The 25,767-nt window shown below is 54.3% G+C and overlaps 1 protein-coding gene across 1 annotated transcript; it reads left to right on the top strand.

The window, feature by feature from the left end:
* Positions 1-5,935: 5,935 nt before the first annotated feature.
* Positions 5,936-25,701, top strand: NID2 (nidogen 2; the record flags this gene model as incomplete). Its single annotated transcript, XM_083863323.1, has 22 exons — positions 5,936-6,124; positions 6,822-7,130; positions 10,853-11,088; positions 11,296-11,663; positions 12,323-12,472; positions 12,550-12,795; positions 13,036-13,236; positions 13,371-13,589; positions 15,601-15,744; positions 16,471-16,599; positions 16,677-16,820; positions 16,908-17,027; positions 17,111-17,344; positions 17,998-18,234; positions 18,335-18,556; positions 18,659-18,828; positions 19,873-20,002; positions 22,302-22,473; positions 23,863-24,020; positions 24,562-24,685; positions 25,323-25,435; positions 25,523-25,701. The coding sequence occupies 22 exons, from the start codon at positions 5,936-5,938 to the stop codon at positions 25,531-25,533; spliced, it is 4,026 nt and encodes a 1,341-aa protein (XP_083719449.1). The 3' UTR covers positions 25,534-25,701.
* Positions 25,702-25,767: the final 66 nt, after the last annotated feature.

Here is a 25,767-nt window from a genome sequence, read left to right as displayed (position 1 = left end):
TTGGGGAGCAGGAATCAGTCAGTGTCAGGCACTGGGAGCTCTGAGCTGGGGGCTCACAGGGCTCCTCACGCTCATCCGGCAGCTGCTGGAGTAAAAACAGCTTTGCTGCAATATTTAGAGAGAGGAAGGAAGGAAGGAGAGCCCCAGATGGTTTTAAAAAAAAAACTCTTTTCTTTACCTTTGTGTCTTAAAATACATTGTAAAACCTGCAGTGTTGCTTTGGGCTGGGGCTCAGATGTCTCAGAAGTTTTTTTCCATGTGGGAGCTGAGTTTTTGTCCTGTGAGGCTTCACCTCCCTGGGGTGCTGGGAGATCTGAGCTCCACTTTCCAGCTGAGAGGATTCAGCAGCTTAATCCTGGAATCCCAGAATGGTTTGGGTTGGAAAAAACCCAAATCTCATCCCTTAACTTAAATCTCATCCCGTTCCAACCCCCTGCCATGGGCAGGGACACCTTCCCCTAGATCAGGTTGCTCCAAGCCTCATCCAACTTGGTTTTCCTGAAACATTTTCCCACATTCCTGCATTTCTGCATCTTGTTTTCCCATGCACCCCATGGTGTTCTGGAGCCCATAATTCCAACTCTCCATTAGGAAAACCTCTCTTCCACAATATCTGTGGTGCCCTGGGCAGAAAAATCCCTGCTGGGTCACAGCTGGAAGGTGGGAAATCACCTGCAGCAGGGGTGGCTGTCCTTGAGGAGGCACCTCAGCCAGTCCTGGATCCATTGGGAAGTGGGTCCATCCCTGGATCCATCCCTGGATCCACTGGGAATTGTGTCCATCCCTGGATCCATCCCTGGATCCACTGGGATTTGTGTCCATCCCTGGATCCATCCCTGGATCCACTAGGAATTGCGTCCATCCCTGGATCCATTGGGAATTGTGTCCATCCCTGGATCCATCCCTGGATCCACTGGGAATTGTGTCCATCCCTGGATCCATTGGGAATTGTTGTCCCCACAGTGGGTCAGGGTGAGGAGCTGCTGAGTCACGAGGCAAAGCTGAGTCAAGGAACTGAGAGCAAAATTAATGAGAAGTGTTCCCAAAAATGGAGATGTGGAGAGCTGGGTGCTGTGCTGGGGGGGACCTGCCCTGCTCTCAGCTCCCTCAAGATGCTCCCAGGAAAGGAAACAGCCCCAGGGAAGGCAGGGAGATGGAGCCAGCCGGAGAAATCCCTCAGGATGGCCTGAAGGGATGCAGAGCCACCCCGAGAGTCCCCCTTTGTCCTTGGCACAGCCCAGAGCTGCTGGAAAGCCTGGCACCAGCTGGGGAGGGTTGAGCTCCAACCCACGGCTGTGCCCACCCTCCTGGGCCAGGGGGGCAGATAAAGGGCTCTGCTTTTATTCTGTCTGGTGTGACAGAGCCTCAGAAATGCTGCTGTCACACTTGGCTGGTGTCACCCAGCAAATTCCAGTTATTAAGGATGGAGGAGGGTTTTTTTCTATCACTCCATGAAAGGAGGGGCAGCCAAGGGGGGACTGGGCTCTGCTCCCAGGGACAGGAGGAGAGGAAAGAGCCTGAAGTTGCTCCAGAAGAGGTTTAGATTAGATATTAGGAAAAATTCTTCATGGAAAGGCTTGTCCAGCCCTGGCACTTGTGTGGAGGGATTTAAAAGGCATTTAGATGTGGCACTTGGGGACACGGGGCACTGGTGGCCTTGGCAGTGCTGGGGAATGGTTGGATTTGATCTCAGAGGGCTCTTCCAACCTAAACAATTCCACGATTCCATGGGGGGGATCCCCAGAGACATCTCTTTTCCTTAGGACATGAGGCCAAAACACATTTTGGTGCTGCTCCAGGGAGCTCAGGGGTGGCACAGCCCCCTTTCCTCCCTGCCAGAGCCCTTTTCCTGCAGGAACCACTGGCACATTCAAGGCTTTGTGCCCCTTCCTGCCAATTCTCCTGACCTTGAGCAGGGCTGGTTTCCGATAATCCAAGGGGGGAGAAACTCTCCGAGGGTTTTTATGACAATGACCCACTAACCCAGCTGGCAGCAGGACACTGCTGACCACTGCTGACCAGCAATCCCTGCTCTCATCCCAGCCTTGCTTCCCTCCAAACACCCCAAAGCCCCCAAGGGCTCATCCTGTGAGCCTTTTGCTGTGCTCTGTGCTCTCCCATCGCCGGGAATCACTCTTCCTCCCCCCCTGCCTGCCCCAGGAGAGATGCTCGTTTCCTGCTGCTCCCCTTATCTCTGCAATTCCAGCTCTGCCAGGCTTTGGGGGAGAGGCTGCTGGGATTTCCTGCCTCTGCAGCCAGGGATTCCTCTGCTTTTCCTGCCCCTGGCTGGGGAAGGTGAGCCCCAGGCAGGAGTGTGGCCAGTGGTTTGTCCTGGTTTTCCCAGTTTAGCACAGGGACAGCTCCATCTTTAGTCCCATGGCAGATCTTCCCCCATTTCCATCATGTCAGCACATCTGTTTCTGCCCAAAGTGCCTCCCAGGAAATGGCTCTGGATTGTTTTTGTGCCCAAGCTGAGAGCAGGGATGAACCCTGCAGCCAGAGGCTCTGCCGAGGCACATGGAACTGATTACAGGGATCAGTCCCTGCTCCACCTCCTTTCCCAGCACAGGCTGTGGGTGAGGACAGCCTGTCCCTGTCCCCATCCACATCCTGTCCCCAGTGCCATCTTCATTCTCATCCTCATCCCCATCCCCATCCCTATCCCTATCCCCAATCCCATCTACATCCCAACTATTCCTACACCCATCCTTGCCCCTTTCCTCACCTTCCTCTTCATTCTCTCTTGCCCATCCTCATCCTTGTCCCATCCTCATCCACACCCCTATCCCCATCCTTGTCTCCATTTTACTCATCCCTGTTCCTATCCCCATCCCCATCCCTGTCCCCATCCCAAAGTCTATCCCTATCTCTGTCCCCATCCCTATCTCTACACATTCCCATCTCCCCATCCACATCAGGGTCCCCACCCTTATCCTCATCCCATTTCTTGTCTCCATCCTCTTCCTCATCCCAATCCCAATCCCAATCCCTGTCCCCATCCCCACTGAGGCTCCCAGCTTCTCCCAAAGGCACAGGGATGCCCAGACCAGCAGGACTCTGCTCCCAAGGCCAGGCCAGGGCTCCAGCTCTTCCCAGCTGCCTTTTCTTTAATCTGATTGGTGCCATTCTGGCTCAGGGAGTTGGGAAAACGCCCTTTTTATCATCCTAAAGACTGCAGGAAGCCTGGCAGCTCCTCCTTCCCACTCCAGAGGACTCTCAGGGCCTGTGGTTTGGATTTTCAACAACCTCCAAAGATCTCATGGAGCAGCAAGGCTTTCCTCCCTTTCCCTTTCCCTCCCCCTCTTCCTGCCCCCTGTGCCCATTGCCACCTCTGAGGTGCCACCAAATGCCACCATTCCCCACAGGAGTGACATCCCAGCTGGGATCTCACCAGGCAGAGGAACTGCTGGCCCCCTGCAGCTCCCAATTTCCCTGGAGAGCCATGGAGGTGTTCGAACTTCAAAGAAAAGCCACATTTTGGCACGGGGAGCTCCTCAAATCGTGTCCAGCTGGCCCAAACCCTGCTCAAAGTCCTAATGGTTTTCCATGTCCAGGCAAAAGGCTCTTTCCAGGGGCTGGAGCCAGGCAGCTGCTGCAGCCAAGGGACAGAGGCTTCTCCAGATGTGGCCCCAGCAGTGACATTCCCTGGAACAGCTGGAATTCCAAAGCAGCTCAATTCCAGCCCCAGCGGGAACTGCTTTCCAGGGTGAGGAGGATGTTCACTCTGCTGGGATGGAGGGGACGACAAATCCCTGTCCCTGCAATGGACGGGCTGGAGGGTGTCTGTTGGCGTCCAGGAAATCCCTTTGGATGAGCTGGGACCTGGGAAAGGGAATTTGAGCCCTGGACAGGGGCTGTGGAGCTGGTCCAGGGGGGTTGGAAACCTTGGCACAGAGCCCAGGAAGACACTGAGTTTGATCTCAGCCCATGGGAGAAACTTCCAGCATTAAGAGAGGAATTGCAAATCGCCAGGAAGTGAAAATAGTAGTTTAGCACAGTAGAACATACAAAATTCAGTAGTTTTAGGATTCTTAGAATAGAGGTAAATGGGGGACGAGAAGGTGGGATTTGGATGGTAGCTCTTGTCCCTCTCCTTTTTCCCCATCCTCCATCTCCTGGGGTGGGGATGATATAAGATAGAGTGGATTGGGTCAAAGTAGAAGTGACCCTCTTAGTGTAAGCACTGGGCATTGGTGTGAAATAGTAAATAACCTACATGTAATTATCTGTATAAATGTAATTATCTGTATAAATGCAATTATCTGTATAAATGTGAGGTGATGTGCCATCGGTGGGCAGTCACCTCGTGTCCCAGCCCTGTCCAGACCTCGGCTGGGAGCGGAGAAAAACTCTGTGATATCAAATAATAAACAACTCGAGAAACCAGAAAACAAGGCCTTGAAGACTCCGCTTCTTTGTACCAACACGACTCGGGGCTTTTAGAGGGCAAGGACTTTAAACAACTTGAATCTGGGGTGAGAAAACCAACCCGAGAGGTGTCCAGCTGCTTCCCGTGTGAGGATTCCTGTTGGGAATGCCACGAATGTGTCCCTGATTTATTTCTCTCTTCAGCCTTAGGGGGGTTTGACACTTCCCTCCTGGTTATCTGGCATTCCTCGGGCACACTGCAGCCTCCAGGCCGGGGAAGGGGAAAACGCTCCAGGAAGTCGCAGCAGAGTTTTTTGGCTTCTCCCAGCCCGGATTTCCAGCAGCACTCAGGGAGTGCAGCTGTCGGGATTTGAGCTCTTCCTCTCTGTGCTCCCACCCCGACCCAAAGGCAAACCCTCCCTGTGTGCCTGGGCGGGGATGATGGATGGATGGTGGGACAGGGAGAGGATAAACAGCGCTGACCGCCTGCCAGAGGAGCTGCACCACAGGATTTCGGCTGGGCTGGCCCTGTCCTCCCCCCGCGGGTTCTCTGTGCACGGGGAGTCACGTTTATTCCCGGCCCAAGGGAGCAGGACCCGAGGGAGCGGCCAGAGCCTCCCGCCCACGCCGCGACCCCCCGACCCCGGCTGGATGAGAGCCCGGGATGGGGATGGGGATGGGATGGGGATGGGGATGGGGATGGGATGGGGATGGGGATGGGATGGGGATGGGATGGGATGGGGATGGGATGGGATGGGGATGGGGATGGGATGGGGATGGGGATGGGGATGGGATGGGGATGGGGATGGGGATGGGATGGGGATGGGGATGGGGATGGGATGGGATGGGGATGGGATGGGATGGGGATGGGGATGGGATGGGGATGGGGATGGGGATGGGATGGGGATGGGGATGGGGATGGGATGAGGATGGGATGGGGATGGGGATTGGGATGGGGATGGGATGGGGATGGGATGGGGATGGGATGGGGATGGGGATGGGATGGGGATGGGGATGAGGATGGGGATGGGGATGGGGATGGGGATGGGGATTGGGATGGGGATGGGGATGGGGATGGGATGGGGATGGGATGGGATGGGGATGGGGATGGGATGGGGATGGGGATGGGGATGGGATGAGGATGGGATGGGGATGGGGATTGGGATGGGGATGGGATGGGGATGGGATGGGGATGGGATGGGGATGGGGATGGGGATGGGGATGGGGAAGGGGATGGGATGGGATGGGGATGGGATGGGATGGGGATGGGGAAGGGGATGGGGAGCTCCAGTGGGGCACAAAGAGGGGATCCCACAGTGGTACCCCCGCGATGCCGCCGCCGGCCGGCCCGGGGGATGCGCGGGGATGCGGGAACTGGGCGTGGCCTCAACTCCCGGCCGGATTTTGGGTAAAAGCTGATTGGCCCAGCACGGGGACGGCCCTGCTCGGCCACGCCCCTCGGGCTACTCCCCGTCCCGCCCCACGGGGCCGGGGGTCGCCCCGTCCGCTCCGCGCGGCTCCGCTCGGCTTCTCCCGCTCGGCGCCGTCGGGGGCTGTGGGTGTCGGGATGCGGGCGCTGCTGGCGCTGCTGGCGGCCGTGCTGGCGCTGGGGACGGCCCTGCCCCGCCCGGGGCTGCTCCCGCACGGCCCGGCCCGCGGCGATGCCCGGCTGCGGCCCGGGGACGATGAGAGCTCTCCGGGGCTGCTGCTCCGCCGCGCCCTGCGCCTCTACGGCCGCTCCGCCCGCCGCCTCTTCGTGAGTCCTGCTGGCCCCGGCCCCGCTCCTTCCCTGCCCTCCTTCCCCCCGTCCGCTCTTCTTACTCCCTACCCCTCTTCCTCCTCTCCATCACCCCCCTCTGCCCCTCCATCTTCACTCCCTACCCCTCTTCCTCCTCTCCATCATCTCCCTCTGTCCCTCCATCTTCACTCTGTCCCTTTCTCCGCTCTCCATCCCTCGCTCCTTCCAGCCCTGTCTCTCTCCCTCTTCCCACTCTGCTTCCCTCCATCCCTCTGTCCCACCATCCCTCCTTCCTTCTGGCTTTTCACCCCTCCCATCTTTCCATCCTTCCTCTCACTCACCCCCTTCCTCTCCTACCTTTACACCCCCTTCTCCTCCTCTTCATCCTCCTCCTCCTCCTCCTCCTCCTGCCCATCTCCATGTGCACCTCGGCTGTCCCACCGCCCGCCTTTTCCCCGTCCATCCCTTCCTTGCAGAGGAGCAAGAGGGCTTTCTCCTCCGCAGCTGTTCCCCCGCCACAGCGGCTGCAGCTGGGATGGCCCCTGAGCTCTGCAGCTCCCTGGGGGATGGAGAAGCCCGAGGTCTTTGTTTTCTTGCCCGGCCGGATGGGGCCACGCGGCCTCAGGGCTCCGAGCCCCGAGGAGGGGTGGGGGGACAGGGCGAGGGGACGCACTGCTGGTGTCCCTGAGCGCCCTGCACACCGCTCTCCCTGCAGGTGGGGACCAACGGGGTCATCTCCACCCAGGATTTCCCCAGGGAGACGCAGTACGTGGATGACGATTTCCCCACAGACTTTCCCGTCATCGCGCCCTTCCTGGCCGACCTGGACACCTCCGGGGACAGAGGGAACATCTACTACCGGCAGGATGACTCCAGGGACGTGCTGGACCAGGCTGTGGGATACATCCAGGCCGGGTTTCCGCGCTCTGCTGGCACCTTTGTGCCCACCAATGCCTTCGTTGTCACCTGGGAGGATGTGGGAGCCTTCCAGGAGCTCTCCCAGGACCCCGAGTCCTCCACCAAGGTGAGGCCAAGGGGCTGAGCTCAGGTGTCCATCCTGTGTGTCGTGGGAGGATGAGTTTTGCTTGTGTGGTACCCAAAATGCTGATTCTTTTCCATCTGAGAAGCTGGATGGTGGCTCCATCCATCCATCCATCCACCCGTCCGTCTGTCCGTCTGTCTGTCCATCCATCCATCCATCCGTCCGTCTGTCTGTCTGTCCATCCATCCATCCATCCATCCATCCATCCATCCATCCATCCACCCACCCGTCCGTCCGTCCGTCTGTCTGTCCATCCATCCATCCGTCCATCCATCCCTCCCTCCACCCCTCCATCCATCCATCCATCCATCCATCCATCCATCCATCCATCCATCCATCCATCTATCCCTCCATCCATCCATCCGTCCATCCATCCCTCCCTCCACCCCTCCATCCATCCATCCATCCATCCATCCATCCATCCATCCATCCATCCATCCATCCATCCCTCCATCCATCCCTCCATCCATCCGTCCATCCATCCATCCCTCCATCCATCCCTCCATCCATCCATCCATGGGTGAGCACCAGGAGGAACATGGAGCTTTCCCCCTCTGTTCAGAGCTGTGGCAGTGGTGGGGCTGTTGGCCAGAAGAGGTTTAGAGGTTGCCTCCATGGCTGAGGTGCTTGAACAAGGACATGGAGTGACAGGACGAGGGAGAATGGCTTCACATTGCTTGGATCAGATGTTGGGGAGAAATTCTTGGTTGTGAGGGAGGTGGGGTCCTTGCACAGGGTGCTCAGAGAAGCTGTGGCTGCCCCTGGATCCCTGGGAATGTCCAAGGCCAGGCTGGACAGGGCTTGGATCACCCTGGGACAGTGGAAGGTGCCCCTGCCCGAGGCAGGGGTGGAATGGGATGAGTTTTAAGATCCCCTCAACCCAAACCATTCCACAATTCCGATTCATTTCAGACAAAGCTTCCCAGTGCTGGCAGCTCTGGCTGTGCAGAGCTGGGGGCAGCTGGGGGAGGTCCCTGCTTTAGGTCACCCATTGTGCTCCTGACCTTTCCTGGTGACTCGGGGCTGGTCCTTCCTTCTGCCCCTGTGCCGAAGCCAGGAACCGCCTTTGGAATTTCCACCGTGGGCTGGTTCTGTGCCTGGAAAACAAGCTCATAGGTGGTCTGCCAGGTCAGGGGGATGCTGAGCTGATAAGGCTCCTGTGTGGGTGGACCTCCAGCGCTGCCTGTCCCCAAGAACACCGAGCCATGAGCTGTCACGTCGGGGTGATGACGTGCTGAGGAGGTGACAGTGACGCTCCGCCAGCTCCGTGGACTCCCAACGAGCTGAACAGGATGAGCTGCACGAGGAAAACTGTGGTGATGGATGCCCAGAGCTGGGTGGTGGGTGATGGACTGTCACCCAAAGCCCAGCAGCAGCCACCAGGTCCCCAAGGACCACCAGGAGCCATCCCCAGGAGCCATCCCCCTGCTCCAGGGCCCTTGGGCAGAGCGTTGCTGAGAGAGAAGCCAAGCAAGGCAAGAAGCTGAGGTTTGGAAGGAGACGAGGCACATTTTTTCCTCTCATTTAAAAGTTGGGAAAACAGCTGAAGAGATGCCATCAGGGGCCTCACAGCGACCTCATGGACATTGAAAATGCAGCCTCCTCTTCCTTTCTCTTCTCTTCGCTGTTGTGGTTTTTTTTTTCCCTCTCTGAGAAGTTTGGATCGGGCTTTAAAGTGAAACCAATCTTTTTTGGAAACGAGGAGCTCCAGGGAAAGCTCCTGAAATGCTGCTTGTGCCTGTGCTTTGCTGAGATCCCCCTTCGCCAAAACTGCTAAAAACCCCCCCAAACACCTCTTCCTTTCACTGACCAAATGTGGAGTTTCTGGAAACGCTGCCCTCCTGCTGCTCAGAACCAGGACTGACTCCAAAGCCTTTTCCCCCTGCATGGAAAGTCACAGCTAATCCCTTTTGAGCCCCAAAAGCAGAAAACTGGGTTAATATGGGGAACAGAAGATCCCCAGACCCCCTTTTTGGGGGTCCTGCCTGGCTGGGAGGTCTGGCAGTGCCGTGTCCCCTCCAACTCCTTGGGACACGCTCCTGGTCCCTGCAGTGACATTTTCCCGGGACAAGGCTGAGTCTGCTTGTGTAGGAGCAAAACTTGCCCTTTCAGGCTGGAATTTGCCCTTTGCAGCTCTTTGCTGGGGACTTTCCCCCTCCTTCCCTTCATCCCACCGTGCCAGCACATCGATGTCACCCAGATGTCACCCGGCGTGTCCCCCCCTTGCCACCCACCCAGAGGGAGAATGAGTCCTGCAGCTGCTGCTGCTGCGTGGGGGAGGAATCCAGCCCCGGGGGCAGGGGGTTATTCCACCCCCCTGCAGCTTTTTTGGCCGCCTTTTCGGGGTCTCTGAATGCCCGGAGTGTGTGACAGGCACAACAAGGCTCTTTATATCCCGCGGGGCTGCCAGGAAATCCAGCCTTGCTCCAGGAGGGCCCTGCACCCCAAAATCAGGGCTGGTGCTGTGGGGGTGGAGTTGGGGGAGCCCCCAGCCTCCCTCTCTCTGCTCTGGGGGTGAAACTGGGAGTTTGATTTGATCATTTTTCCTTCCCTTCTTGCTGCTGGGAGGGGAGGGGAAGGAAGGGAAGGGAAGGGAAGGGAAGGGAAGGGAAGGGAAGGGAAGGGAAGGGAAGGGAAGGGAAGGGAAGGGAAGGGAAGGGAAGGGAAGGGAAGGGAAGGGAAGGGAAGGGAAGGGAAGGGAAGGGAAGGGAAGGGAAGGGAAGGGAAGGGAAGGGAAGGGAAGGGAAGGGAAGGGAAGGGAAGGGAAGGGCTGGCTCCTCCCTGCCCTGGGTTGTGGCCATGGTGTCACTGTCTGGCTCAGTCCCAAGGCCGGCAGGGCTGGCAGGGCAGGCGGCCAGGCTGCCTATAGCGGGATGTATGGGAAGCTGGGAGTACAGGAATGTTTTTTTTCCGGAGGAAACTGAGTTAAAATTGTTCTCAGGGACAAGCAGGGGGCGCGGGTTTTCCTCTGGTGCTGGTGGGATGGAGCAGGGGGGTGTCAGGGGGAGGATAAGGAGTGAGGGGCTCCCAGTGCAGGGTTTGCATGGCCAGGGATGCTCATGGGACACCCTGCACTGAGGGAGGGGCCTGGCTGTGCCTTGGGGATCCGAGGAGGATGCTGAGCATCTTCCCAGGATGTGGCACTGGGGGTTTGGCTGGGCATGAGTGGCCCCAGCTCCTGTTCTTCCCCAGGAGGTCTCTGCAGGCTGATCATGGAATGGAATGGGTTGGGGAGACCCTAAAGATCATCCCATCCCACCCCCTTCATGGCCGGGACACCTTCCATTATCCCAGGCTGCTCCAAGCCCTGTCCAGCCTGGCCTTGGACACTTCCAGAGATCCAGGGGCAGCCACAGCTTCTCTGGGCACCCTGTGCCAGGGCCTGCCCACCCTCACAGGGAGGAATTCCTAATTCCCAATCTCCCATCCATCCATCTGTCCTCTGGCAGTGGGAAGCCATTCCCTGTGTCCTGTCCCTCCATCCCTTGTCCCCAGTCCCTCTCCAGCTCTCCTGGAGCCCCTTTAGGCCCTGGCAGGGGCTCTGAGCTCTCCCTGGAGCTTCTCTTCTCCATCTGAACACCCCCAGCTCTCCCAGTTTTTCTCCATGGAGGTGCTCTCTCTTGGAGGATCCTTTTGGGGTGTTTGCTTGCCCTGTGGTGTGTGTGGGGCTGCCTCTCACATCTGTCCTGTTCTCCCTTTGGCAGCTCAACACCTTCCAGGCAGTCATAGCCTACAATGATGAGGACACCTACACCATCTTCCTCTACCCCAATGGTGGCCTCCAGTTCCTGGGGACACGACCCAAGGAGTCCTACAACGTCCAGCTGGAGCTGCCAGCCAGGGTGGGCTTCAGCTGGGGGGACAGCGATGACCCCAAGAGGGACGGGCTCTTCTTCCACAGCCTGGCCAGCAGCGAGCAGGCTCTGAGGAACCTGGAGAGGTGAGTGGAACCTGGGGGGCTGTGGGTGTGGGCAGCACCTTCTTCCACCTTCTGGAGCCTCTGAGAGCCTGGAGAAATTGGGGGAGTGAGCTGGAGGGTGCTGGGCTGCATTGGGAGGAGCACAGGAGCTGTATTGGGGTGGTGCCACCTTTGGGGTGGCTTTTCCAGCGTGGCTGTTGATGATGTTCCTGTGTGCTGTATCCACAGGGAGAGCAACACTGGAATCCCTGGCGTGTGGGTTTTCCATGTGAGCAGCATGGAGCATGTGGAGCCAGGGGGTGGGGAAGGAGCTGCTCCTGCTGTGCCTCAGAGCCCCCCTGAGCACCCCAACCCCGGCACTGCCAGCTACGCCCACCCTCTCTCCAGCCACACATCCATGGCTCAGCTTCCCAGCCACGGATCCCGCACCCCGGTGCTCCTGGGCTTTGTCCCTGGGAGAAGGGACACCCAGGAGCAGAGCCACTGGCTCAGAGGGGACGGTGGCACCCGGCAGAGCCACTCTGCCAACCCCTCCTCCTACAGCTCCGGCCAGCACGGCGTCGGCATGGAGGAGGACGTGCATTTCAACCCTGATGGTGAGAGACCACAGTCCCTGGCCCCGGCCCAGAGGGGACAGTGACCCTACAGGGTGATGACCCGGTGGGGACAGTGACCGAGTGGGGGTGGCTCCATAAAAAAAGCCCCTGGCTGGAAGTTCACCCTGTCTCAAGTGGCCAGTGCTGGAGGAGCTGCTCCTGCAAAACTGCTGCATTTGCAGTTCTTTCTGTCAGCCCAGTCCTGCTGCCACGGGGCTGCTGGAGCCGTGCAGTCCTGCCTGCTGGGCTTGCCGAGGGAAAAGGAGGGAGGCTTGGAGCGTGGGATGGGGTGGGATGCTCAGGGGACAGGTCCCAACACGAGGTCAGAGTTGGCCTTGAGACTCTCCCCGCCACCAAACCAGCTGTGGAGCCACCATGGCACGTGCCTGGGGGAGCAGAGCCTTGTCCCCAACCAGCTGTCTCCCAAAAATACCCTCAGGAATTTGACCTCGTGCCCTCTGTCACGACCAGCCTGAAATCAGGCAACAGGTTCCAAACCCTCCACCACCCCTCTGCATCCCGGGTGACTCTTTTGGGAACCACCACCGCCAGCTGGTTCATCTCCAGGCGGTGTTTTTTTGGGGGAGCCAAGAAGGCGAGACACCCACCCCCTGCAAAGGGTGGCTTTGTCACCGCATCCCTCAATATTTTGTCCCCAGTGTTCACCTACAGCGCGGCCAGCAAGGAGACGTGTGCCCAGCACCACGGGCGCTGCTCCCCTCACGCCTTCTGCACCGACTACTCCTCCGGCTTCTGCTGCCACTGTCGGGCCACCTTCTACGGGAACGGGCGGCAGTGCCTGCCTGAAGGTACGCGGGGCGGGCGGCGGGGACGGGCAGCCCGTGCCTGGGTGGCCACTGCCAGGGGTGCCCATCTCCCCGCCCAGGGGCCGTGCATCGCCTCAACGGCAAGGTGAGCGGGAGCCTGAGGGTGGGCCGGGCGTCCGTCCGCTTCCAGGACGTGGATCTGCACGCCTACATCGTGGGCAGCGACGGCAGAGCCTACACGGCCATCAGTGGGGTGCCCCAGCCTGCCGCCCGTGCCTTGCTGCCCCTGCTGCCCGTCGGGGGGCTCTTCGCCTGGCTCTTCGCCCTGGAGGAGCCCGGCTCTGAGAACGGCTTCAGCATCGTCGGTGAGAGGGGATTTGGGATGTGGTGTGGCTCTTTGGGGTGTGGATCCTGTGGGGTGGCTCCTTGGGATGGGGGCGGCTCTGCGGTTTCTCCAGTCCTTCTCTGTGGTTTCTCCAATATCTCTATGTGGTTTCTCCAATCCCTCTCTCAGTTGGTGCTCATCTCTTCCTGTGACTGCCCCTTCCATGGGCATGCTTTGGGGTTGTCCTTACAAATGGTGCCCATTCCGTTTCCCTGCCCAGGTGCTGAATTCATCCAGAACCTGGAGGTGACGTTTTACCCTGGTGGGGAGACGGTCCAGGTCACTCAGACAGCCGAGGGCCTGGGGCCGGATAATTATTTAAGCCTCAGGACACACATCCAAGGTGAGGTGCCATTCCTGCCGGAGAACGTCACCGTCCGCATCACTCCCTACAAGGAACTCTACTCCTACTCCAGCTCAGGTAAGACCCACCCTCATTTCCTCCCACACCACCCATGAACGCCCCAAAACATCGACAACACAACCACGCCGTGTCGTCAACCACGCTGATGATTTTCCCCACATCCCACGTGGATTCTCCACACCACCCGGCAGCCGTGACATCCTCAGGCCAGCGGGAATATGTGGTGGCCGCGGGCACTGCCAACCAGACCTTGTCCTACCGCCTGCGGCAGAACATCACCTTCGCGGGGTGCCCGCACGCCCGGCCCCCGGCGCGGCAGCGGCTCACGGTGGGACGCGCCTTCGCCCTCTTCGACGGCCACGAGCACGTCCTGCGCTACGCCCTGGCCGCCCGCATTGGCCCGGCACAAGGTGAGTGCCAACACCCACCCCCGGGTGACAATCCATGTGCCCTGGCCACCCACATTGGCCCGGCACAAGGTGAGTGCCAACACCCACCCCCGGGTGACAATCCATGTGCCCTGGCCGCCCGCATCGGCCCGGCACAAGGTGAGTGCCAACACCCACCCCCGGGTGACAATCCATGTGCCCTGGCCACCCACATTGGCCCGGCACAAGGTGAGTGCCAACACCCACCCCCCTGTGGGTGACAATCCATGTGCCCTGGCCACCCGCATTGGCCCGGCACAAGGTGAGTGCCAACACCCACCCCCGGGTGACAATCCCTGTGTCAGTCTGTCGCAATTAGGAAATAAAGGTGCTCGACTCCAGTCAGAAGGTAGTAGAAATTAGAAGGCGTTATTTGCTGTTGGGAAAGATGGTGTTAAGCGTAGGAAAAACGCACAATCACGGAATGATTGGATGCAGTGCTTTATTGAGAGCTATGGGAGCTGGAGGGGTCTTGGGTGCACCCAAATCCAACTCCAACAAAGTCAAAAATGGAGACAGTTTTACACTTTTCGTGTTGTATAAGGATACATGTTAATCATTCAACCCCATTGTTCCATTGATCCTACCCAAGCATAAACCTGTAACAATTGATTCTCAATATTCGGCTTAAGATTCTGGTTTAAGAGAATGATCATATGTAGTTATCAAACTAATGTTACAATTAACAAAAATATCATTTATCATATTGATGATTATACAGGCACAGATCCATCTGACCTAACTTTTATTCCCAAGGCCTATGTATTTTACTAAGAATCACAATCATCCCCCCCTCTCCCCATTACCCAGGCAAAGTTATACTTGATTTGGTTAAAACAACAGCATGAAAATAACAAAAATAACGTCCTGGTTGCAGTGAAGCCAATGTCCTGTTCTTGGGCCCTGCTACCTCAGAAATCAGTTTAACCCTATACTATCAATGGAACAGGAAAAGCTTACAGATATGATTGCCTGGCAAGAGATACTGAAAATATAAAACCCGTGAGTGAAATAGAAGTGAAAGCCAGCTTTGAGATGTAGACATGGAAGAGGGTGATTAACTGGGAGATGGGTTGAGTGATAACAAAGGGATGCCAAAAGACCCAAGGGTGTAGCCACATCAAGGTATCTGGGAAAAGGTAGATAAGAGAGTAGTCTTTAGAGTTTAGAACACAGAGTGATATGGTGATATAGCAGTTCTCATAGGCTGTATGCAAAGTCTGTAGGTTTTGTACCTTGAGCGGGTTGGTCACTGTAAATTAGAATAGTCAACACAAAAGGAGATAGAATGTATTGTAAAAAGGTCCTCCCTCTCTTACCTCGCCTACCTCCCTTACCCCTGCCACCTCTCTTACCTCTCACCCTCTTGTGCTCTCTCTCCCTCTCTCTTTGGGGCTTCCTTTCATCCAAGGCTGGTGGCTGAAGGCCCTTTTTTCTCACAACCATTGCAATGAAACAACTTGTTTCTAGAATATCTCAGGTCTGCAGAGTTCCTTCTCCCTGCTGTCCACAGATGTTCCTACAATTTACAATTCATTCAGCCCTTTCATAACACGCTGTGCTAAAGGCACGTTATTGGTCCATAGGGCTGACACCTCTCCCAATGGCTCAGTAACAGAAATAGCAAACAACACCTGTTGTTATGGGAAAGGAATATTGTTTACACGAGGTCGTTTTGGGAAAAAGAAAAGCTGTTGGAAAGTTTCCCTTGGGAAGAGCTCAGCAATTCTCAGGCTCAGAAAATATCGGGTCCACACCAATCCAGGGACCAGCCCCCAGCAGGAATGCTGCCATGTTGCTTTGCCCAAATCAGCCAAAAAGGAGATGTTTTCCAAGCAGTTTGAGCTGCTGATTTAGTTGGGGTGGCACAGCCGTGGTTCCCTGCATGGAACAACAATGCTGCAGCACAGTGGTGATGCCTGCATGGGGTGTAAGTGGGGATGGTCACTCCCTGTGCCTCTTTTATTCCTCCCAAACCCCTCTGTGCCTGCAGATGATGCCGAGAATCCCAGGGTGAGCCCGTGCCACGATGGCACCCACACGTGCCAGGCCCCAGCGCGCTGCCAGCCTGGCGTGGGCACAGAGTACACGTGCCAGTGCCCGGCCGGGTACCGAGGAGATGGACGGGGCTGCCGAGGTCAGCAGGGCTGGGGGGAGCTGGTGGTCTGTGCCCCAACAGGCACCAAGGTGGTGTTTGGGATGCTGGGATGTCACAGCACCCACAGAGCTTCACCAATGTATCACGGGGGGAAGCTGAGGCAGGGTGCTGGAGGTCCCTGTGGAAGCGCTCCAGGAGTGAACAAAAAAGAGGAGGGGAAAAAAGGAGAGACAGAGAAAAGAAGTAAAACCAGTGGGAAAATACTCCCTGCATTTCATAAATCCGTCCGGCTTCGTTGTTGCTTTCTTTGATAAGACCAATGCAAATTCACATGCAAATTTATCTTCTAAATTTGGAGTCCCTTTCCACAAGAAACTGCCCAGTGCCAGTGAGTTGCACTGCACAGTGATCCTGTTGAGGAATTCAAGCATCCTGCCTTTCAATAAGGAACAGGTTTCTTTCTCCTGAAATCCCAGGTTAAGTGACCAATCTGCTCAATTTCAGGAGACTGAAACCAACTTTTAAGCCACAAATAGTGGAGAATATTAGTGTGCCTTGAACAAATGCTTCTTTATCAAAACTATACACCAAAAGTGATCTTTTTTCCCTTCTATTTTGAGCTGATCAGAAAATTAATTCTGTAGCTGATTAAGTTCAGTGACGCACATGGGATGGGCAGCGTGGGGCAGGATATTCCCTGTCAGACCATGAAAAGGGGGGTGTCCCACCGCCATCGGGGTGCCCGGTGTCTCCTCCTTTCCCCAGATGTGGACGAGTGCTCCGAGGGCCTGAGCCAGTGCGGCCCTTTCTCCGTGTGCCTGAACGTGCCAGGCAGTTACCGCTGCGAGTGCCGCGGCGGGTACCGGCCGGCGGGGGACGGGCAGGCGTGTGTGCGTAAGTGCTGACCCCAAACGGGGTGTCCCCAACTCCCCGGTGGATGTCCCCTGACCACCTCTCCCCTGTCCCCACAGCGCTGGCACCGCCGAGTGATCCCTGTGAGGATGGACGACATCCCTGCGCTCCGAGGGACCGCGCGCGGTGCCTTTCCCGCGGTGACGGCCGCGCCACCTGCGAGTGCCTCCCCGGCTACACCGGTGATGGCATCCACTGCTCTGGTAAGGTGGGCACGGGAGGGACCCCACAGCACAGCACAGCTGGCGGGGTGTCCCTGTCCCTGCTGATGCCACCTTTCCCCTGCACAGACGTGGATGAGTGTGCTGAAAGCCCGTGTCACCCGGCTGCCATCTGCTACAACACCCCGGGCTCCTTCTCGTGCCGCTGCCGGCCTGGCTATGCTGGTGACGGCTTCCAGTGCACGTATGGTGAGGTGCCTGCTCAGCCCCGTGCCCTCTCTGCCTGGCACAGCTTGCCCAGCCTCACTCTCCTCTTTTTCCTGCCTTTCCAGCAGCAGAAGGGAACCCGCAGCGCCTCACGCCCTGCCAGCACGAGCGGATGTACCCGCGAGAGGTGCCACCCCTGGGTGATGGCCATGTCCCCCAGTGTGACGAGCAGGGCCGGTACCGGCCCCTGCAGTGTCACAGCAGCTCAGGGCATTGCTGGTGTGTGGATGCAGCAGGGCAGGAGATCGCCGGCACACGGACAGCACCGGGAACCACCCCACCACGCTGTGGGAGCCCAGGTCAGTGACACCCTGCAGGGCTGAGGGGAGTGGAGTTGGGTATTTGGGCGTCTGGTTGGTGTCCCAATGGCAGCCCGGTTTGGCCAGCAGGGTGGGGACAATGAGTGGAGGGGAGTCATAAACTGAGCAGCCATCAATTAAAACTTGAGAAGTTTCACCTCAGCGTGAGGAAGAAGTTTGTAATGCTGAGAGTGGTAGAGTCCTGGAAAAGCAGCCCAGGGAGGGTGTGGAGTCTCCCTCTCTGGAGATATTCCAAACCCACCTGGACACATTCCTGTGTCACCTCCTCTGGATGACCCTGCCTTGGCAGGGAGGTTGGACTGGAGGATCTCAGGATGTCCCAACCTGAACAATTCTGTGACTCTGTGACCCTCTGCCCAACCACCCTTCTGGGGCTTCACTTGAGGGCAGGGCACTGTCAAGTGGGTGCATTGAGGGGCTCCTTGGGTGTTTAGGGTGCCCAGGCCTGTTGGGTTACAGTGGCTGTGGCCACTGGACCACCTCCTGTGCCAACTTGTGATGGAGAGAACAGCTATGGGGTGTCGAGGGGGCAGCCTTGGCCCATGCCCCAGACCCAGGGGTGCTGGAAGACAGGGGACAAACAGTGCCAAGGTGCAAAGTGGCTTCAGGGTGGGGACATTTTCCACCATCAGAGTCCATCCAGCAGCTGACGCCCTGCGAGCACGCACGGATGTACCCAAGGGAGGTGCCACCAGGGCCGTCCCCCGTGGGTGACGGCCACGTCCCCCAGTGTGACGAGCAGGGCCGGTACCGGCCCCTGCAGTGCCACAGCAGCTCCGGGCACTGCTGGTGTGTGGATGCAGCAGGGCAGGAGATCGCCGGCACACGGACAGCACCGGGCACCACCCCACCACGCTGTGGGAGCCCAGGTCAGTGACACCAGAGAACATCCTCAGCGTGGGGGCACAGGGCTCTACCAAGCCCTGAGTCCTCCGGAATAGGCTGGTGATTGTCACCTTCCCGCGGCAGAGCCCACAGAGCGTCCCCCCAGCATGTGCGAGCGCTGGAGGCAGAGCCTGCTGGAGCACTACGGGGGCAGCCCCCGAGGGGACCAGTACGTGCCGCAGTGTGACCCCAGCGGGGACTTCACCCCGCTGCAGTGCCACGGCGACAGCGGCTACTGCTGGTGCGTGGAGCAGAGCGGCAGGGAGATCCCGGGGACGCGCTCCGAGCCCGGCACCACCCCGCCCTGTAAGAGAGCCCAGCGCCCCCAAAGTCGCCCTGTGCCACACCAGGTGTGGAGCCCAGGGGACGATGCTACCTGAACCATCTCTGTCCCTTCCCACATGCCAGGTCTGCCCAGTGTCGCCCCACCCAGCGTGCGGCCCCAGCCCCGGCCCGACGTGTCCCCACCGGCCGCGGGGACGTTCCTGCTCTACGCCCAGGGCCAGCAGATCGGGTACCTCCCGCTGAACGGCACCCGGCTGCAGAAGGAGGCGGCCAAGACCCTGCTCTCCCTGCATGTACGGCGTCCTCGGGATGGGGATGGGGTGCAGGGGTACTGGAGGGAGTTTGGGACAGGCTGGTGCCACCACTCAGTATTGTCACTTCACTGAGTCACTTGTCTGAGCCTCGGGGTTGGAGGGCGTTGATGTTGGTGTTTGGGGATGTTGGTTGTGCTGGCTGCTTTGGTGGCACTTGGGACAAGTGACAGGATAAGGGGGAATGGCTTCTCAATGATGGAGAGCAGGGTTAGATGGGATTTTGGGATGAAATTATTGACTGGGGGGGTGCTGAGGCCCTGGCACAGGGAGCCCAGAGAAGTTGTGGCTGCTCCATCCCTGGAACTATCCAAGGCCAAGTTGGAAAAACCTGAGCTAGTGGAAGGTGTCCCTACCCATGACAGATGTGGAACTGAATGATCTTTAAGGTCATTTCCAACCCAAACCATTCTGGGATTCTGTGGATTCTATTTTCACCTCCCTCCAGCCATCCCCAGCAGAAACAGGTCCCAGACAGGTCCCAGACCTGGGGCTGCTCACAAAGGGAAGGAGTTCAGGTGCTCCCAGAGCTCTCCAGGGTTTGTCCCAGCCCAGACTTCCAGCTGCAGGGCTGGCTTTTTTTCCTTCCTTAGACTTCCTTGGAGTGTGGCCATCTGCCTCTCAGCCAGGCCAGACCAAGGCAGAGGAACACTGAAATCTGGGCCAAGGCCCTCCCTGCACCCTGGGGGAGTGAAGGACCTTGCCAAATATTCTGTCTCCCCATCCTGAAGGTCATTTCCCGGGCTGGCTTCGCTCTTGGAGCATCCTCTCCTTCAGACAAAGGGTTCAAATCCATCTGGATGTGGGTGTGAGCCTGCACCAGCTGTCCTGAAATCCTCTGCTGCAGGATTCAGCTGGGAGGATGCAGTGGGAACCTGTTGGAGCAGAGTTTTGCTGGGGAAATGGGGATTTGAGTGTCATTCCCCACTTGCAGCGTGTCCCAGGCAGCTCTCAGTGCTGGGTTGAGGTTGCTCCCTGAGCCTCCTGGCAGGATCTCACCCCGTGTCCCTGTCCTGACCCTGGCAGGGCTCCATCGTGGTGGGGATTGACTATGACTGCCGGGAGAGGATGATCTACTGGACGGATGTGGCCGGCCGGACCATCAGCCGGGCGGGGCTGGAGCCGGGCTCCGAGCCAGAGACCATCATCAGCTCAGGTGTGCTCCTGTCCCCAGTGTCACCTGCCCACAGCCACACCTGCTGTTCCCATCGCAGCTCTGGGATCCTCTCGTTGATGCCTTATCAGGCTACCTAAATACAGAGGCCAGGCAGAATTAAGAGAATTAAAAGCAGTTATATTTATTGAAGGGCTTTCAGGTAGATTTCAGGCAGATGAAGCTCCCACAGGGATACATCCAAAATGGACAACGGGTCACAGGTTTTCACACTTTTATAAGTTTGGTCAATATACACATTGGGGGTTAATCTTCCAATAACAGCTTGAGGTAATGGAGTCACTTACGCCAGGTTTGCTCCCCCAACTCACTTTTGTTTACACCTCTCAGGGCTTGAGGCAGTGAGGTGTCCTTGATTCCCATGCCTGGAGAGGAATTGTTTTGTCTGACTTAAATGGGATAGCAGTAGTTAACACTCTATATGGGGTCTAAACTCCATACACTGAAGTTATACACTAGTTCTACAGTTATACTAGTATAACTAGTATATATATATACACTAATGTGTATATATACTCATATAACTAGTGTATATATATATACTAGTGTATATATATATACACTAGTATATCTAGTCTATAATATATATATTATATACTAGTATTTATACACTGAAGTTATACACTAGTTCTACAGTTATGCTAGTTATACTTGTATATATATAGTATATATAGTACATATATACTAGTATATCTGTAGAACTAGTGTGTAAGTTTTATGTATATATATATAGTATATATATACACTATATATACTATATATAGTACATATATACTATATATACTATATATATAATATATGTAGTATATATTATTATATACAGTTATACTACATACTAGTTATACTAGTTATATATAGTTTAGTTATGCATGAAAGAATTACAGGGTTACAAATATATGAAAAACAGAAATGTTAAAACCTTAAGGCATCCTTCAGGGATGCCTGAGGGATCCCTGAGCAGCGTTTCCCTGAGTGTGGCCATTCCCCAGCAGGACTCATCAGTATAGTATAACTTTTTTTATATATATATATATATATATATGTGTGTGTATATATATATATATATGTATATATATATGTGTGTGTATATATATGTGTATATATATATGTATATATATACATAATATGTATATTATATATATTGCTAATATACATATATGTAGTATAACTTATATATACCATATATACACTATATATACACACTAGTATAACTGTAGAACTAATATGTATTTCATGTATATATACTAGAATATACTATATATAGTATATATAGAATATAGTATATACTAATATATATAGTATAACTATATATAGTATATACTAATATATACAGTTATACTATATACTGGTTATACTATATTGTAATTATACAGAAAAGAACTACAGAGTTACAAATATATGAAAAACATATATTTTTTGGGGGTTGCCTGAGGGATCCCAGAGCTGCATTTCCTTGAGCATGGCCATTCCCCCAGCAGGACTCATCAGTACAGTATAACTTATACTAGTTATATATAGTTTAGTTGTACAATAAAGAATTACAGGGTTACAAATATATGAAAAACAGAAAAGTTAAAACCTTAAGGGGGTTACAAATATATGAAAACCAGAAACATTAAAACCTTAAGGCATCACCATCTTTGGGGATCCCGGTGCAGCATTTCCCTGAGCGTGGCCATTCCCCCAGCAGGACTGATCAGTATAGTATAACTTTTGTATCTATATACACACTCGTATATATAAAATATGTATAATATATATATTACTGTATATACATATATGTTGTATAACTTATATATACCTTATATACACTAGATATATACTAGTCTAACTATAGAACTAGTGTATAACTTTCATATATATATGTTTTGTATATCTATTATATATATTATATGTGTATATATATAATATATACTATATTCTGTATATATAATATATACAATATATATTATATATAATATATATAAAATATATTATATATAATATTATATATATAATATTGTATATATGCATATATATACACACATATATATACATATACATATGTATATGCACACAGAATTCATCAGTACAGTATAACTTATACTAGTTATATATAGTTTACTTGTACACTAAAGAATCACAGGGTTACAGATATATGAAAAACAGAAACGTTAAAACCTTAAGGGGGTGACAAATACATGAAAAACAGAAACATTAAAACCTTAAGGCATCACCATCTTTTGGGGATACCTGAGGGATCCCTGAGCAGATTTCCCTGAGCGTGGCCATTCCCCATCAGGACTGATCAGCCCCGAGGGCCTGGCCGTGGACCACCTCCGTCGGGCTGTGTTTTGGACGGACAGTGGGCTGGACAGGATCGAGCGTGCCCGGCTGGACGGCTCCGAGCGCCGCGTGCTCTTCGACACCGACCTGGTCAACCCGCGCGCCATCGCCGTCGACCCCGTCCGAGGGTGAGCTGCAGCTCTGGGGTGTTTTTTAGATGTGAATGTGCTGCCTGTATCCCAATAGAAGCGTCTCCTGTGGAGAAGCTGCTTGGGGAGTGTGATGGTTTTTGGCTTCTGTTTGTCTCTGCCAAGGTCGGGGTGAATAATAGACGGGAGACGTAGGATTGAGTTCAGACTTGGAATGGTTATTGTATCTTAGGTATTTATAGGATTTACAGGCTCATGAGCTGTGAGGTTAACTAACAAGGTAGAGAAATGAGGTAAAACGGAGAGCTTCTAACTCTTTCCAAGGTTATTTAAGCGATAATCCCCCAATAACGAGGTGACACCTGTATTATTTACATTTTCAACCCAATAATGACCACCCAAAGCCCGCAATGCGGAACTTTTTCACCCAATTACACAAAACCACCCAAACCCATGAAGAAGAAGGAAGAAGTAGGGCTTAGACAACACCCAAAATCCTCCATCTTGACTCCTATGCACTACTATACATGAAAATCCCAAATCTTAAGTTTCGAGGACTCCAACAGGGGAGGATTGAGGCAAAGCAGTCAAGCCCACACATCACACACGTCATGGTTGGCTCAGCAAGGAGAGGCAAGAAGGGCCTTTGTATGATCAATTTCTTATTCCTACAAAGGAAATCAGGAACAAAGACCTGGCCATGTGCTGTGCACTGGCCTGAAGAGGGGTCAGGAACCAATGGTCTGAGGGCACAGGGGCAGGACAAGGGACAGGACAAAGGTCAGTGACCTATAGGGAAAACAGAGCTGGCCACCAGGGATAGCACCACCAATGGGGAAAAGAGAAACCAGGAGAACCAGGGCATGGGGAGAGAAGGAGACTGGGGCAGTGTTTTAAGGCACCATGGAAGAAGTCTTTCTTTCCCTCTAGATGGAAACTCTGTGGTGTATTTTTTCCTGGGAATTCCCCTGAGAGGATTGAGGGCAGAAATCCCACAGGGATTTAGGACACGGAGCCCTGTTCCAAAGCCCCTTCCTGACCCTGCACATCCTCTAGGAGGGATTTGCTCTGCTCCCCAGCCCCTCTTTTTATTTAATAATTCCAGATCTGGTTAAAACTGCTGTTTGAGCGTCAGGATGTAGATTATTTTGAAAAGCTCTGGGAATGCAAGCTGTGCCTCCAGGGTGCTGTTGGGATACAAAATGTGCCACTCCTCAGACTCGCCCTCGTCGAGGAGCCGCAGTTTGGGTCATAAACATGTCTGATATTGTTCTGTTTTGCTTGGAGAGGTTGGTTTTTTTTCCTAATCAAATAAAGATGGTTCAGGCACTGATAAGGGAAAAACCAGGCCTTGCTTCTGGCAGGAATCAGGATAATCTCCCACCACTCCTGACTGTTGTTTGCCCTGTTTGTGCATTATTTCCCAAGCAACCTTTACTGGACGGACTGGAATCGTGAAGCTCCCAAAATCGAAACTTCCACTGTCAATGGAGCCAACAGGAGGGTTCTGGTGCACACAGACATTGGTTTGCCCAATGGCCTGACTTTTGATCCCTTCTCCAAGCTGCTGTGCTGGGCAGATGCAGGTAATGTGTCCCCCAAGGGTGGATCAGAGAATGTCACACTGAGCCTCGAGGGAAAATCCTGCATGTCTTCAGCTCAATGCTACCAGTCTTGTGTCAATTGAGGTTTAAATTGGATTTTAGGAAATATTTCTGCATAGAAAGTGTTGTTGCACAGGGCAGTGGTGGAGTTTTTGTCCCTGGAGGGATTTCAAAGCCATGTGGATGTGGCATCTGGGGACATGGAGCAGTGGTGGCCTTGGCAGTGCTGGGAAATGGCTGGACTTGGTCTTAGGGAGTTTTTCCAACTTGAATTTTATGATTCTACATCTTTAAGCTGAAAAGCTCTTTCAAAATGCAATAAATCAGGAAAAGGTTCTTTCCCCAGAGGGTGCTGGGCACTGCCCAGGCTCTCCAGGGAATGGTGACATTCCCAAGGCTGCCAGGGATGCCCAGGATGGGATTGTTGGGGTGTCCTGTGATCCTTGTGAACTCTGTGAAACACAAAGGACATTTTTTGGTGTGGCATTTTCAGTGGGAAGGGGAATATTTTGTGTTTGAACAGGCACCAAGCACCTGGAATGCACATTCCCGGACGGCACCGGCCGCCGCCTCATCCAGAGCAACCTCAACTACCCCTTCAGCATCATCAGCTACGCCAACCACTTCTACCACACGGACTGGAGACGGTGAGCAGGGCAAATCCCAACCCCCTGCAGGGCTGGGAATGCTGAGCTGCCCTCCCTGAGAGGAATCCCAGGCTGCTCCCAAATCCTGGGAGCTCTCCCCGGGGTCTCTGAGCGCGGCTTCAGCAACACCTGCTCGTAAATCTCAGCACGGAGTTGTTTAAACACAAGCTCAGCTCCCTGGGAGGGACAGAAACAGTGGTTTGGGTTTGTTTGGTTATTTTTTTTTTTAACTAAAACTTGGCTCAAGTGTCTGGATCTAGATTAGGTCCAAGGAAAGATCCTGTCCTCAGCTGTTCCCTTTGCCTTGGCATCAGGAACTCGCCTCTCTCTTCTTGCTCCAGCTGGAAACTCTCACAGCTCCCATCCAATCTCAGGTTACAACGAGCACTTCAGAGTTTGCCACACTTGGAGGAGACTCTCAGGGAGATAATCTCTCCTTGGAAGGCTCTTTTCTGTAGCTGCATCACCAGAGAGAAATGCATTGACTGAGCTGGAGGATTTTTTTTTACAGGGCAAATCTCTTTCCACTTGTCCTGCAGGTGTTCAGACCAAGCCTGTTCTTAAACACACATAAATAGGGAAAAAAAATCAAGTTTCATAGGTGAATAAAACACCTTTTCCCCCCTTTTTTCTCCAGGGATGGGGTGATAGCTGTAAATAAAGAAACAGGAGCCTTCACTGATGAGTATCTTCCAGAGCAGCGATCCCACCTGTATGGAATCACAGCAGTTTATCCCTACTGCCCTGGAGGTAAAACCCACCCCAACCCCATCCCATCCCCTCTGGGAATTCTGTTACCTGCCTGACAACACTCAAAATCTCCATTTCTCCCCACAGCCAGGAAATAGGAACTCCATTTCTCTCAAGGAAACAACAATCTTTGCACCCAGAGGAATTTCAGACCCAGAGAACTGTCACTGCACACAGAAGGGGGAGAAGTCCCTCACCAAGGCCAATGAAGGGCCCTGCTTTCCTGCAAGAAGTTATTTTTTATAATTATACCTCAAGATTTTACTACTGTATTTTTTTTTACCAAATGGAAAACGTTGAGATATCACCAAAAAAAAAAAAAAAGGTCCTGG

Source organism: Zosterops lateralis, assembly GCF_965231275.1.
Source record: "Zosterops lateralis genome assembly, chromosome: 6".
In the NCBI taxonomy this organism is placed as follows: domain Eukaryota; kingdom Metazoa; phylum Chordata; class Aves; order Passeriformes; family Zosteropidae; genus Zosterops; species Zosterops lateralis.
This window is presented reverse-complemented; position numbering and strand designations above follow the sequence as displayed.